The following is a 15,978-nucleotide window of genomic DNA, read 5'->3' on the forward strand; positions in this document are numbered from 1 at the left end:
AAGGTGTGTTCTTCATGGTACAAGCGTGGCTCTGCTAGTGCTGCTGGAGTATCTTGCAACAGCAATCTTCAGACTTGAAAAGACCTCAGTTTCTTATGTAAAGTGGTTTGATTCAGTTCTGCAAGTGACATTTCAAATGAGTTAATTATACATTTGCATATTTCAATAAATTCTACTGGGCAATGATATAGAAGAGGGAGAATTTGCAATGTTTGCAATAAGTGAAATTAGTGCCTGGCCTAGTAGTCTGATGTGAATAATGCTAACTAATGACAGAAGGAAGGAAACAATTTCACTAACATTTTGGATCCGTTTTCACACTATGTCAGTCATTCAAAGAGTATGTGTGAATGGAGCAACAAATAATATAAATAAAGAAACAGAAATGTTCTAGTAGAAATGTAAGTTGAAAAATGGAAGTTGCTACAACTTCCATACAAGTTGCTATGCAGGAAAAGTAGGAATGATTAAAAAAATGCTCTTCTGTATTTTAAAACTAAAGAAATAGATGCTTTTTTCTTGCCATCCCTGAAGGCCCTTCTTCTCTGGTTGTGTCTCTCTTTCCACTTTTAGTGATGCCTAGAGAAAATATGCTCCTGCCTTTGAGTACTTGAAATTAAGTGGGATGAAACCAGGATTAAGTTCTGGAGAAAGACCCTAAGTTAGATTTTTGAAGAATAATGATGATTTCTATCATAACTGAATGGAACTGCTGTGAGAGCTGTTGTAGGGATGTGGGCAAACTTTGATGAACTTAAATGCGTTAATGAATGATCTACAAAAGAAACAATAATAAACTTCAATAAACCCAAAAGCCATTAAGAAAAAAAACTGCTTCAGGGGAAATGAAATTGTGGAGTGGTACACAGTGCTGAGGATGGGGCTTGGTAAACTGGAACCATTTGAAAGAAATGCTTTGTGGCATAACCATATGCAGTTAGACACTGATGATGTTATGATGTAAAATGATAGTTTCATTCCATGGTACTCTAACCTGGAAAGGATGAATTTTGAACAATGATTTTTGGGATCATACTGGACAAATGCTTCGTTGTGGTCTTCTGCTATAAGTCAGTGGCAAAACCCCTCACAATTTAGTTCTTTGCGGTATGAAAGAGTAGGAGATGAAGCATTATTGGAAAAGAGAAGTTAATCTATTTGTTTTAGTAATATATATAGTTCTACTGTCTGTATTTGAAAAATATCTTGGGGAAAAAAACCTAAAACAACAAAGCAGAAAACTGTGCAGAAAAGAGTAAAGAAGGATTCATGGGACAGAGAAAAAGGGGTTTTTTTGGATAGAGGTTTAGTAGCCTTGCCTTACCTAAAGGAGCATGAAGTGTTTCCTGTTGGAGTGTTTTGGCATAAAATACCAGCTAGTAGTTGTGGAAAAAGTATAAAGACCCTGAACCAGAACAACTTTAGTAACAGCTGGGTGTGAGACCTCCACCTCTTGATGTCTGCAAATCAAAAGTTGAAGCCCTTCTTGAAGTGATTGGGTGAGTCAAACATGAACTACTGGACTCAAAAAGAGGTTGATAAGTTGAAATTTAGTGCTGTGGAAAGTAAAAAAAGAAAGACTCAGTGATTGAGCCCTTCTGGTGTTAAACTGATTTCATAGAATCATAAGCACTCAAATTCTTTCATTTTCAGTCTGAGAAAAGCTGCCATCTTTACTCAGTACAGCCTGAATTATGTTGTGTATTCTTTTTTTACCTTAAATTTGCATGTTTGTTCAAACCGCTCTCTGACTTAGAATGTTGAATCTGTCTCTTTTTAACCACATTTATTAATATTTATTTAAAATTCTTGCTAATCATAATACTGTAAAAATATGACCCCGCTAGCATGCATTCTCTTACAGCTTTTTTTAGAAGAGTGTAAATAGAGGAGCATTTTCTAACTATCTGTATCTGCTTCACATTGTCGTTCCCTGCTCTACATTTGTAAAGGTTGTGCTTTTGATTAATGCTACAGGGAATACCACCACTGTGTCTCTGCTTGGTAGAAGAACATGAAGATCATATTAAGGCAGCAGCTGCTTGGGCCTTGGGACAGATTGGAAAGCACACTACTGAGCATGCACGTCATGTTGCAGTAGCAAACGTGCTGCCCACACTGCTCGATATCCTTTTGGACCCACGCAGCTCAGAAGATCTAAAAACAAAAGCAAGTAGATTTGTAGTATTTGCAGTATGGTATATTAATTGTAATCAAGAGGTTTAAGTGCTTAAAAATGACTAAATTATGTGTTTTCATTGAGTCTGGGTGCAGTGTTGGGAGGCTGTGGCACTTATTAGGGGACTGGCTGGTCCTAATGCGTGTGCATATGGTGTACGCCAAATCATATGCTACAGCCACCACAGTCTATCCCTTATTTTTTCCCCAGTTTAGATGAGAGTTGCATAGACACATACTGCTGTAATTTCTTGTGACTCATTTCTAATTATCCACTTCTTTTTTTGCAAGTATAACCTCTCGTAGAAAATATTACAGTCCTTGTAATAATTTTGCCTACATTTTTATTATTATAATAAAACTGTAACAGCTAATCAAGGCTCTGCTCATTAAACCATGCAACTGCCCATATTTAGGGCCCTTCCTTGAGTGGGAGCCAGTAGAGTTGCAGTTTAGTAAAGTGTATTTCTGAGCAACAGTAAGAGTGTAATAGGACAGGATATGATCTCCCATGTTGCACTACGCTTCTGGATGTTCCACTGAAATACCACATTCCATGTAAAGTACCTTTTATGTAGTGATTTCCAGTAGTCCCAAAAATAATGAAGCCAAATTAGCTGTACCTGTGATCCTGCCCAAGAAGGTTACTTCTGCTTGTATCAGTCAACACTGAGTTTGTTTTCAGAAATATGCACCAATGCACAATTGTTTCACTCTCTCTTTTCCCCCCTGCCTGGACCGTACTGCACTTTGCTACCCCAGACCAGCAGCCTCTCCTAGTAAGCCACTTCTAAAATACAATCTTTTAAAATATGTTTTGATTTAACTTTCTTATTATATTAGAGTACTTCAATTTACCTTAAAGGGTCTACTCCAGCTTTCATTATAGTCAAAGGAAAATTGCCATTACTTTGACTGTAGATAACATAATAATAATATGATGCACTGTAGGTTTTGAGGTTTAATAAATCTAAGTAGAGAATTGATTCTTCATTAAGTGACCTGATAGATACCACAGTTTCTATTCAGAAATTGCTCATTGAAAATTCTGTTCAATTTGCTTTTTTGATCAGACTTCAGTGATATATATATGATTTCTCGTTGTTTTTGTTGATATCTTACTACAGAAAGTTTATTTTGTATTTCAATAGACTAAGAACGCCTTAGAGAACATTCTTCAGAAATGCACGTATCTTCCAGCCCTTGAACCACTGCTTCATGAAGCCCCTCTCAGTCTTATGAAGCATATTATTGCACAGTTTAGTAAGGTAAGAAAAGGTTCTTCTTGGTGAGTAATATTTTAATTGCTAATTGTTTCCCATTTAGCCACTCTAAAGGTGTCGTTGTTTTCTCAGGATCCTCAAGCATCCGCTTCCAAAGCAGTTTGGATCCTGTTCTTTTGTCTTATACAGCTGGATACTGTTTCGTTTGGAATCTGCCATAATTCATCCTAAGACTGGGAAAACAGTTTCTTATAAGCAAGGTGGTTTTTTCTTCCTTGCCTCTTGAGATTAAGTGGAATATTAACTCACGTGCAAATATTTTCGCTGAGCCAATGTATCACATAAATCCCAGTCACATCTGTTTTAGATAAACTACAAGCTGTCTGTACAGCAGTGACTTAAGTCAGATATTTTGCAATAATATAAAGGCTTCACTCCTTTTATCCTGATTAATTTTCAGTCTCAAATAAGTGTAAAAATTTCAAATCTTTTCTCATCCCTCTTAAAATTTTGGAACTTAGTTGTTAAATACATTGTCGATTTGAATGCAGCATGTAAATTTATTGAAAATAATTAAAAATTGTAAGGAATTGCTAACTAACGGGGAGACTTGCAGTGTCTGTCATGTTCAGCTCATGCTGGGAATCCTGTTCAACTACAGACTATGCTTTGTGCAATACTCTGCCGTGTAACCTGTTAGCAGGGTATCCCAAGCTCTGTGGGTGGGATGCTCTTTCTGGAAATGGCCAGGTAAAACACTCTTGATGCTCAGTTCTGATTATGACAGATCTGGAAGCACTGCTGTTGGTAGTACAGATTCCTGATGACATTGCCACAGTTTCATTTCTCCTGTCTTTTTGCTAAGGCTGTTCAAAGACTGGAGATTTACACAGAATCCAGTCCCTTTTGCTTCCAGTTCTGACTGGAGCTATTAATGAGCCAAGTGCATAGCAATTGGTTATCCAGTGTATATTTGAACATTGCTTGCTATTGAAATGGTTTTGTGCCATTCATATTAGCTGATATTTTGTTTTGTTTCAATTTTCTCCTTTGCCTATATGTTATTAAACTATACTTGTCTGGCATTTGCTCTTCTGAAGTATACTCTTAATTTTAAGTTCTCTGTAGTAAAAGCATTTTTCTCTCCTGTACCACAGCTTGGGAATTACCTATTCTTAGAGCTGTGGTCTGTTACTTCTGAGGGCTTATTTAGGGCACAACAAAAGCCTCATTTCCAAGCTGTGCTTCAAAATGGGGTGCTGTTTGTTTTTCGTGCGGGACTGTGCATTTTAGCATTCGCGTTTTCAGAGTTTGTGCAGTTCTGTGCTGTCCCAGGTTGGACTGGGGGAAGAGACTGTGTCTCAGAGGTTCTCTCTCTTTAGGGCCCCTTCCCAGAGAGTTTTCTGCTGTCTTATCCAGCCTGGAAGTCACAGTGTGGAGGAGGAAGGCAGGGAAAGGGCCATATCCTGTCTCCTTGCTTGTTCCTCCTTGGCAGTTCTTGTTGTGGGAGAGATGTGAAAACAGACGTCTGTTCAGTTCCCACAACGAAAAAATCACAGTTGTTCCTGACACTTCTGTGGAGCACAGAATAGAGAGAAGTCTTTGTGCTCTCCTGCTTTTTCTTTACCTGTCTGTTGATTTTGTACAGCCCAGAGGAAACACAGAAATGAAGGTTGTTTGCCTGTATGCACGGAAGAAATTTTGTTATTTTTCTTCATCCTTTTAGGCATTCCCTTCCTCATTTGAGGCTCTTGTTTTACACTGAAATACAGTCAAATTTATGGCTTAATGTCTGACCAGTGTGGAAGCTTACAAAATGCTTTTGCCCTCATAATCTATAACTCTCAGAGTTGGTTTAAAACGCATCTGGTTTTGCTGTGGATGCAGCTGACATCTTGCATTATCTTTCTGTCCTTTTCTCTCTCTTTTTTTTTTTTTTTTTAATAATATTGCAGCCCTATGGGCCTATGGACTACATGCTGTCATTCTCCCTCGCCTGGCCCAGCCCCCACCTCCCTCCCTCCATTCCTCCCTCCCTCCCTGCCTCCCTCCTCCCTCCCTGCCGTCCTCTGGACAGAGCTGCGTATTGGCATCACTCAGGGAGCACAGAATGTTATTGTCTGATCATTTCTGCTTCTCATCCCCTTTGGCTGCAGAAACTTCACGTTTTTGCTTTGTGTGTGTGTTTGTAAAAGGCTTCCATGGCTACACAGTGTGTTAAAGGATTTTAATATCTAGGAATTTAATAGTAGCATGTAATGCTTCAAGGCTGTATTGTTCACTTGCAACAATTCTCAGTATTGTTTTCATGAACTAATCTATACTAGATCATTATAATGATATAAAATTCAGCTCTACAATTAAACTGTGGGAATTGACATAAAAGACCTGAATAACTTGGTTTAAGTGGAACAGATGCTGTTGTTACTCCATGTTAGTGTTCTGTTTTGATTATCTATTTATTCTTCACAATCTTATTGTCTCTGTAGGAATAAATCAAGAAATATTATTTATGTAAGGATAGATATTAAATTCATTATTTTATATATGTTATGTATTAAAGTACATGATAAATTATGTTGTAATCATAAAGGGCTGGTTTCTGGGTTTTTTTCTCTATACAGCTGGTTGTTACAATACAGTAGTCATTACAGATGTTGTTTCTCCGATTTTCCATTTTATCTGTCCTCTGAATTAAAAACAAATAAGCAATATTTGAGCCTAGTGGCATACAGATTAATTCAAAAGAATTTTTTTTAATGTACTATTCTGTATGTAGGTGTTACCACATGACAATAAAGCACGTCGTCTCTTTGTAACAACTGGTGGACTTAAAAAGATTCAGGAAATAAAAGCAGAACCTGGGTCACAGCTTCAGGAACATATCAACATTATTAACAATTGCTATCCAGAGGAAATAGTAAGGTAGGAAAAATGAAATTTAAAGAATTCATATTTGCAACACTGTTTGATGTTTTTCACAGGAACAACACAAAGGAAGGATTTAAAATAGTAATTTAACTCTTATGTGAATTTTGGTTTTAATAAAACCAAAACGTAACATTTGGTTAATTGCCCCACTGGTAGCACAATCTCTGGACATATACATTAGAACGCTTTCTCTTTTTGTATTTGGAATCAAATTTCTTTGTCTGTCAACAAAGCCCAAATAATCAGGCTGTTGCAGGAAGGTGTGACGAAAAGTCAGTCCTGCACTGCCCAGATGGACTCTGAGTCTTCAGTATAACTACTCATATTTATGAATGTCTGTGGGAAATTTATTTTGGTAACTTATTTGTGGATTACTTAGGCTCCAAAAATACAGGTATTGGTGACTCTGGTTGCATCCTTGCCTTTCATAATAGTGTGTCTGAACTAGAGTATTCAGAGGCTCCTTTGAAACTTCCTCTGATGTACAGAGGGTCCAGAGGCTCTCCTGCACAGTTGGTCTGCCCACAGCTGCCCTTCCTCCCTGAGCCTCATCACAAGGCTTAAGTGTTATATAAAAGGACCATACACCAGCTGTCTGCACCAAGTTGAACTTTGCCCTTAATGAATACAGAAACACTATTAAATAGCTTACAGTCAAAATGTCACCATCCTAAATTGTAATAATGAGAGAAATGCCCTCCTAGATTCTAGATATCCATTTACCAGTCCTTCACTCCATCAACACATCAGAAGGATGTTGTACTCATGTACTCCCTCTACAGGCTCTGAAAATCTGCATCATCAATTTTAATTACAGCAGCAGAGTTCTTCAGCTAATAGTAGCTAGAAACTAAGTCTCACAAAATGAAGCCCAGTTTGTCTCTACAAAGAAAAGCCAGTGGCTGTCAAATGGGTAAAAGCAAAGTCATAAAGAAATTTTATTCTGCAGCTAGTACTTCAGAGGGAAAGAGGAATTTGTTTATGCTTTTCTGGATATTAATAATGTCTCTTTGTTATAGCTATTTTTCCCCCTGTAAATGAAAAAAGGTTACTCATCTAGCCTGGGATGTAATAAAGGAAAAGGCTCCTCTGAGCATCTCTTGCTTGCCTGTCTGTGCTTCTGCCTGATGTTGGTTGTGCTGCCTGAGGCGCAGCAGCTGTGATAGAATCCAGCTCTGGGTTTGTCCTGGAGACCTGTTATTTTAGGCTGTTTGCAGACTGAATATAGTAATGCATTGGAAAGTTAGCTTTACAAATCACAGAACTAATATGAGGTTTAAAAAGAGTTTAATTATGCAGAAATTATTCAGAAAAATGAAAATTAACAAGGTAAATAGATTTTCCTTTAAGGGAAAGCATTGGGGATTTTTTTGAGTATATTTTAGGCCTACATTACATGGAAGTGTGTTCCTCTCTATAGTTGAAGCTTTCAGGGCTCAGAGGTGGCAGTTCACATGCCTGTAAAACTAGAAATGTAGTGAGATGTATGTTTTTAGAATAATACAGTGTTGAATTTCAGATACTCTTAACCTGGAAAACAAGAACTAAATGCAGCTTTGATGCTTGCATATTGGATACATATGGTAGTTGGTCCATTGTGGAAAACCAGTTGAATGATAACAGGACAATAATGGGACCATAGAGTCCTACTCTAATGAAAACCTCCTGGATCGTGTCCCTCCTTGAGTGGCATTAGAGAGAGAAGGTCACTGTGACAATTTTTTTTGTTTCAGAACCAGTGTCCCTCTCATGGATGTAGACTTCATGTGAGTTTTGGGGTGTGTGCTTATGTCTGAGAAGCAGCAGCAGACTATTGTCATTTGCAGCCACCAGTTCTGTGTAAACTCATACTTTTTTGTTAAAGGCCATAATTTCAAAAGAAGCCAGCACCTACATTTCTTAGTAAAAACAATGCTTCTGGCAGCTGAACCTATCTATCTAAAACGTAGCTGCTTACCTACATGCCCTAAAAGAAGCTAAATATATTTTAAAAAACCTGACTTCCAAGTATAAATGATAATGTAAGTTGAAAAGTAGGTTGTTAAAACATTGTAGGGGAGTAACTGTAGAATTCCTTTAGTGCTAGGATTTTTTCCTGATCTGTAGAAATTTGCATAGTGTTTCATTACTTTGCACAGAACATACCTTGTAGTCTAACACACAACCAAAATGTTTCTCTTTCAGGTATTATTCCCCTGGATATTCTGAGATGCTCCTGGAAAGGGTGGAAAATTACCAGCCAGTTGTATAAACTTCAGTGTTTTATTAGAGCTGCATTTCACATTTATGTCTTTATGACTGTAATACAAATACAGCTGTTGAAAGCCTTGCTTGATTCTCAAATCTCTTTCTACTTTTTGAACTACTGAAAAAGCTCAGCAATTCTAGCATGCTATATTTTGTTCTTTATAAACTTGTTTGTTGCAAAGTTTTTGTTCCTTTTTGGTTTACTTTAACATTACTACCAGATATTGCCGCATATATGAATGGAATTTCATGCAGGGGTGATGATTTATCACAGAAGCTTTTTTAGAATCAGTCATTTCCTTTTCCTTCCGCAAGAAAAGTTTGTTATCTCAATCAAATTTTAGCTCTCTCAGTACTATTACCCTTTTCTCTTTGTGCCTGTATATTGTTTAAAGCTTCCCAGGCTTGATAAGGGGGAAAAAAGCTGGCCCCTGTGCTTTTTCTAATTATGGAATTCTTTCTGCACTGAGATATCTCCTACTGCTACCTTTGAGGAAGTAAAGTGTTATGATTTTACATCTCCAAACGAGTTAGTAGCAGCTAAACAAAGAAATAATCAGAGATGAAGATGATACAAGGGCTGAATTCTTCATTATGTGGTAGTCTGGTGATCCTGGCCTGGTAGATAATACATCTTTTGCAAAAGCTCTCCTAATTAAGGCAGGATTTGCTGTGGAGGAAAGGAGCAATACACTGTTTGGTCTGGGCATGGTTGTTCCTCTTGAGAAGGACAGAGCAGAACTTCCAAGGACATGAAGGGAAGGACCCTGGGAGGTTTGGTTGGCAGGGGTCAGCAGCACATTGGTGTGGCTCAGAGGAGAGCAGGTTTGCTTGGCTGCAGGAACACTGATAGCAGAGTTCTGAGCACATTCAGAGGAAAGCTGAGGACACTTAGGACCCTGATTGGACCGATGGGACTGAGGTGGTTTAGGATTTATCCTTCAAGAGCTGAAATAGCTGAAGAGTTGAGTTAAAACACATTTGGAACTTAAGTCCTGAAGCTGCAAGATCACATCGACGTAGAGGTATGAGCTCTTTCCCATCTGAAGAACATCCTGCAACTATTTTTACCTTCTTTTGGAGAGTGAAAAGACTTTTACATTCTGCTTACTCCTCTGGTGTATCACACAGCAAACAACCCTCTAATCTTCCCTAACATGTAATTGTCATTTACCTTTTTTTGTTATAACCATTTTTCTTTTTCTCATTTGCAGTAGTTTGGGGGAGTGGTTGTTGTTTTGTTGGGGGGCTTTTGGTGTTTTTTGTTTGTTTGTTTAGGTTTTTGTTTTATTTTGGTTTGGGGTTTTTTGGTGGGTTTTTTTTTTGTTGTTGTTGTTTGGTTTGGTTTGGTTTTTTAAAAATTTTTCCTGAAGGCTATTAAACAGTGTTTCTGGAATGGGATGTGGAAATACTGGCAGCCACAAGGAAAGACAGTATTTGAAAACCTTCACTGGAGAGAAACTTACCTACTTTCTTATACATAATGGGTTTATAAAAGAAGGATAGTCTCATCTATTACTTGTAAAGCCAGGAGCAAAGACTGATTATAGTTGGAAATTATTTAGGGTGGCTTTTCTTTGCCAAATTTCAAATTACTATTTTTTAATTCTTGCCAGCATATTTTTCAACAATTCACAAAAATATTGGTGGGCTATCCTATGTTAAAATTTATTTCTACAGAGGGCTGTGCTCCTGCTGTGAGGTACTTGATGCTCTCAGACTCTTGCTTTTTGGGAGGAGCAGGGGATGAACAGTACCTTACTGTATGCAGACTGAGACAGAAACTGTTGGTGTCATGAATGTTGGTATAGAATCCACAGCAGAGGGGTTCTTTCCTTAGCCCACAGCTAAGTAAAAAGCCTTGGAACTGACTAGCTTCTACCAAATGCCTTTTTGATTTGGTAGAAATCAAATTTATATTCTGATATTAATGCTAGGATATTCTGGCACTATTAATGCTAGTGGAAAAACTTTGAGACTCTTAACAAGATTGTTGTTAAGAGTCAATAATTTTAAGTCAATACTCAATAATTTTCTCACGTGCATTATGGATATTTAAAAATCAAACCTCTGAAACAAAATGCAATGGAAAGGCTTCAAGACAGTCTTGAAGGCTCTGTTTTCCCTGCCAGAGCAGAAGTGGTGCAGAGGGCTGTGTGCAGATGGGAGGCAGCAGAGGCATGGAGCTGTGTCCCCACGGCTGCCTCGTGTGCTCGGGAGCACCCCCACCCCACACAATGCTAATGTATATGTTTTGTGCAGAGAGAGCAAAGAGGCTTCAGTCCCCTGACAAATGTGCTCCTGCTGTGTCACACTGTGCTACACTGTAAGGATTCCACAGGGTTAAATTTCAATGCCTAAACAATTTGTTCACAGTCTTTTCACAGTCTTTTTCTGATTCCTGACAAAGGAAATGATTGCACAAGGCAAACCTTCAAAGCGATCTGATTGTGTAGAGCACAATCTAAATCAGACCTAGCATAAATACATCTTTACATCCCTGGGCAGCTCTGGCCTAGGCCAGTGGCTGTTTGGCCCCTTGTTGCAGGATTCCTGGACGATGCCACATCCCATTAGGCTGTGGCAGTGCAGAGTCCTCTCCCACGTAGTTGAGACCCCGGCAGTTGTTCTTTGCTGGCAGGCTGCTTCTCTGCCTTCACAAACACCTTGTGGCTGGAGGCTTCCCTGGAGCTGCACGTCTACACAAAACACATCTAGCCCTTTACAGCAGAACTAGTGCTAATTTGTATTTTACTAATGGAACTATGGCGAGAGTTGCTTTTCTCCTGTAGTGTTTCAAAGGGTGTTTCTTCAGTGTTTCTATTCCATCCTCTCATTGGGTTTAAGTCATCATCTAAAACTATATTAATGTTTGTAATAGCTGCTCTGGCAGGCTTCAAGTGTGTATCATTTGTCTCAATTTCATATAATAAAATGTAGATTTGCATTTTAATTCATTCAAATGCAGTTTCCATGCGAGTGTGTGACTGTGGTGCTAGAGAAGATGAACAACAGGCTCATTTTGCAGCTTGGCCCCTACACTGCCTTTGGATGTTTGTCTCAGCTTACCACTCAGCAGTGCCTGCTTTGGAGCTCAGGACATACAGGCATTTCAAGTAAGAGTCCCTCTCACAGAGGTGGCTTATAAAGACACACAAAGATAATTAAGCCAGTGCTTTGGCAGAAATAAATATAAGCCCTTAAATCATTTCGCCTGTTCCTTTGACTGTGGCACTGGGACTTTTCAACTCAAGTCTCTAAAGATCTTCTCTGGGGGCCTGAGCCGTGATTTCTGTCTGCCTTACTACAGTTATTATTACATCTACAGATGTAAACCAGGGCCTCGACAGAACTTGTGGATGTGTAGAACTTGTGCCATATTTCATTCAGCAGATGGATTAACTGGCCTACAAAAGCTCCTTTCTTTATCTGAATGACTGGAAACCTAGAGGATCTGAAAAGGGGAAATTCAAGGAGTTCAACTCTTGTGCATATAATATGTTCTGCATGTCCAGAGGGATTTACCAAGGGATTGTTTTGTCTCATCTGAAGTGATCAAGCTGCTGGAGATCTGCATCTTAACAAACAAATGAACAAAATGTTGAAGGAGTTGAATGGAACTGGTGGAGGAAATGAACCTCATATTGTGACATAAAGCATAAAGTTACTGTAATTAGGAAGTGGATGGAGTGTGAGTAGATCTTCAAGTGTTCTTGATTTGGTCTAGGGGGTTGTGAATTGGCCTGCCCAAGGGGAGTTTTAAGCATGGAAAATGCCAGAGGATGCTTTCAACTCTGTTATAAATTGGAGTCCTCTGAATTCTGGATATGAAGGGGAGGCAGACAACTGTCTCACCACGTGAGGAATCTGTAAGAGCATGCTTGCCTCAATTTCTTCCCTAATGGCTGCTTGGTTTCCAGTGTCTTGGCTGTTGGAATTTTAGATCTCCCTTTGTGTCCGGTGGGGGAAGGAAATATGGAGTAGGACTGGATTGCAAAGCCAGTGGTTCCACTGCTCACACTGACATAGGATTGCTTTTATGGTCTTGGATAATTATTACAAATCCCCATGATTCATCATCTTCATCTGTGAAGTATCTGTTCTACTCCTTTGTTAACTTACAGAAGTGCTGGGAAAATTAAATTCATATGAGAGATTGATGCAGCAGAACTTAAGTTCTTTATAACTAATACCATATTCAGAAAGAAATATTGTTCAAGAACCTACAAGAATTTACCTACATTTTTAGAACTGGAGTTGAACTACGAGTCAGTGGATCTTGTGAGTTTCCTCATCTGATAAAATTAAAAGGGATCACAGAGAAAGAGGAAATTATTAGATCTTGTGACTATACTAAAACTATTGATGTTATTTTTGCAAAATACTTCACTGATAATATTGATGCTACTGTGCTTTATTCTGCAGCCAGCTCTGTAATTTAGCTAGTGAAAATACTAATTACCTTATTACCACTGTACTGTATTTCTAGATACAGCACAAAAGACTGAGTTAGAAAATATGTATAAGCAACACTAACACATATTTTGATGATGAGAATGCCTTTTAAACCAGGAAATGGTTTTGTGCTGCCTTTGAGGAGAAGTTCCTCCTGCTTGGGGTAAGCACGTTCCTGGCTGTGTCCCCCCTGCCTGGAGGTCGCGTCAGGAGCTCTGAGTGCTGAGGGACTGGGGCTGCTGTCCATAGCAGAAACTGGTTGTGTTCACTCAGCAAAGCCATGGAGAGGAACACTGCAAGGCTGCTAATGTCATCCATTTAGCATATTTCTACAGAGATTTTGAAGGCTTGCTTTTTCTTCATAAATATATGCTTGCTCCGACTCCAAACTGAGTTAAATTATAGGTACCCAGATGAACATTAGCTGTTCTGTATTTTATTCCTTTTGTTACAAAAGCTAAACTTCAAGAGGCGAGAAAAGTGTTTTAATCGATTTCTTTAAAACAAAGCTTTTGATTACTTGTTTGTGTCAAATTTAGCAGCAGAACTCTTCATAATCTTATGATGAGATCTGTGCCCTTTGCTCTCAAGGAAAGTTTTGTCATCACTGATGCAGACTAGTGATGTGTTTTATGCCTGTTGTCCTATTTATAATTAGGTCTGATGCCCTCTGAACATGTTCACCTTTCAATATTAGGTCAGTGTTAAAGCCATTATCAACCTAAAAGGTTGGATTGCTATCAGGATCCAGCCTTTGTTGCCCCACGGTGCTATAAATTACATTACAATCTATTGTTAAAAATTAATAATATGCAACATAGAGGTCTGATGGAATCATGTTAATGAGAACACTGAAGCTTCATTGACTTGCAATATCATTAGAGCTCTGAGACAGGTTTATAGCCTTGTGCAAACTATATTTGTGTTGGTTAGACACAGTATTTATTTGGTCACACCCAGCCAAATGTTTCCTTACTAAATTAAAATAAATGCTGGTTAGTTCAATGAACTACAAAGATATATAGTGTAATTTCAGGTTCTCAAGTCACAGAAAATAAGCCCCAACAATGGAAATCAGCAGAGAATCAAAAATGGTGGATATACTAGAGTGAATATGAACAAAGAGGGAAGGGAGTTCACTGGGTTGGGTACAGTTAATATTTTGTGACTCAAGTAATGTGTAAAATTTGGAAATAACAGCTCCCATTTGTAGTCTCGCCCTGGTCTTTATGTAACTCCTCCCTGTATAGACATATGTACACACTTGCAAGCATAGTCAACCAAAATGTATTCAAAATTACATCTGCTTTCACAAGACTTGCCTCTGTAAAGCATCTTTAGGGGCTGGTGGGTAGCTCCTGTGCTCACTAATGCCAGCTTTACGGTACTAATTTCCATCCAGGCCAGCAGCACACATCTGATTTCCATTGCAATGAGAATCAGGCACCAGATCTTCATCACCTGTGCTCTGAACAGCTCTGCTTTTTACTGGAAGCAAAGCAGAAGCAAGAAAATGATTTCCCTGCTTTCTTCTCCAACTGTGCTTCAAATGAGGGAATGGTAGGAAAATCGTTCTAGAATTGGGGAATGGCTCATGCTCTGTGTTGGAAACACAACCTGCAGCCATGCAAAGCGGCAGATGGAAAGGGAGGTTTGAGGAATCAGTAACATGCAGGTGTCTCAGCTCTTACCTGCTCTGGGAAATGGATGTTAAGGAGGCTTCAAGTTCCCCATCCCTTTCATGGGTAACCCCTCCTTGCTGCAGCTGTCCCTGAGTTTGGTCATGGCGCTGTGCCTCCTGCTCTGGGGACAGGGGGTTGCTTCAGTGACACCACCAGTGCTGCTCATGCCAGCCAAGCATTGCATCATGATTTATACAGACATTTTTATTTCATGGAAATGGAAAGGAGGACAATTTAAGTGATTTATAAGCAGTTTAACAATATGAAATTTTCTTGCTTTCAGTCCCTCCAGAGCAAATCCAGCTTCTGTACCAGCTTCTATCCTATCTATGAAGGATACAAGGTCCTGGAGCACACAAGAGACAGGGAAATTTGGCAGGGGGAGGCTGAAGAGGGTTCAAGGAGAGTGGGCCTTGAGCTAGTGCTGCTTGCATGCTGTCACAGCTAGTGGGTGGAACTGAAATTGCTCTGTCCTTAACTGCATGGGTCAAGACCCCACCCTGCCTTGGACAGAGGTACCACACCCAGAGTTTATGCCTACAGGGTTGAGAGATTACAGATTGTTCCCCTGCCTCCGTTCCATGTCCACTTGGCATCAGTGCACCCCCCCTACCTACCTGGCGCTGGCACAGGCAGGACTCCCAGCTCCTCAGGATCTCCCAGGGGTGATGTTCATAATGCTTTGAAGCTGAAAACTGCTCTGAGTGCCACGTGCTGGTACTGTTCGTCAGTGCCATCAGTGTGTGGCTGACCATAACTCATTTTCCTGTGATAATTCCCTTGGTTGAACTGAAGCAAATGAACTGTTTTGATGACATTTTAAGAAGCTGCCATTTCAGAAGCTATAGCTATGCCTGTGGTGTATCACCCTGACCAACAGCAAGAACAGAAACTTGGCTTTCCCTCTGAAGTGTGGAGCTCCAGTGTGGACCACCTCCCCTTATTTTTGTATTTTTTTAAAATATCAGACATGACCTACTAGCACTAAAATCTGTCAAATTTTTTGCCATGAACTCGAATTATCACAAGGTCATGAATGACTACTTTAGGCCTATCCCTCCCCCTCCAAAGTGATTTTTAAAATCCAGATTTGTGTTTATTCTAACGTAGTCGTGCAATGCGAATGTTTGGTAAAATTGCCATTTAATTTACAATAGGAGACTGCTTCAGCAGCTGTTTTATAGCAGTTTAACTACTCTGACCTAAATGACTGTTCTTAAGAGATTGAAAAGTAATTGAAAATGTAAAAAAGTCCAGGACCA

At 39.2% G+C, this 15,978-nt stretch overlaps 1 protein-coding gene across 1 annotated transcript in view; it reads left to right on the forward strand.

Annotated features, from left to right (window-relative positions):
* The window catches only part of SPAG6 (sperm associated antigen 6), a 34,105-nt gene extending 25,501 nt beyond the window's left edge, over positions 1–8,604 (forward strand). The window contains exons 8-11 of the mRNA XM_084216562.1: positions 1,978–2,169; positions 3,330–3,446; positions 6,181–6,326; positions 8,517–8,604. Of these exons, the coding sequence (XP_084072688.1) occupies positions 1,978–2,169; positions 3,330–3,446; positions 6,181–6,326; positions 8,517–8,583 (522 nt within the window). The 3' untranslated portion in view covers positions 8,584–8,604. The remainder of the gene's footprint in view (positions 1–1,977; positions 2,170–3,329; positions 3,447–6,180; positions 6,327–8,516) is intronic.
* Positions 8,605–15,978: the final 7,374 nt, after the last annotated feature.

The sequence above is a fragment of the Fringilla coelebs genome (genome assembly GCF_963513975.1).
Source record: "Fringilla coelebs genome assembly, chromosome: 1".
Lineage (NCBI taxonomy): Eukaryota > Metazoa > Chordata > Aves > Passeriformes > Fringillidae > Fringilla > Fringilla coelebs.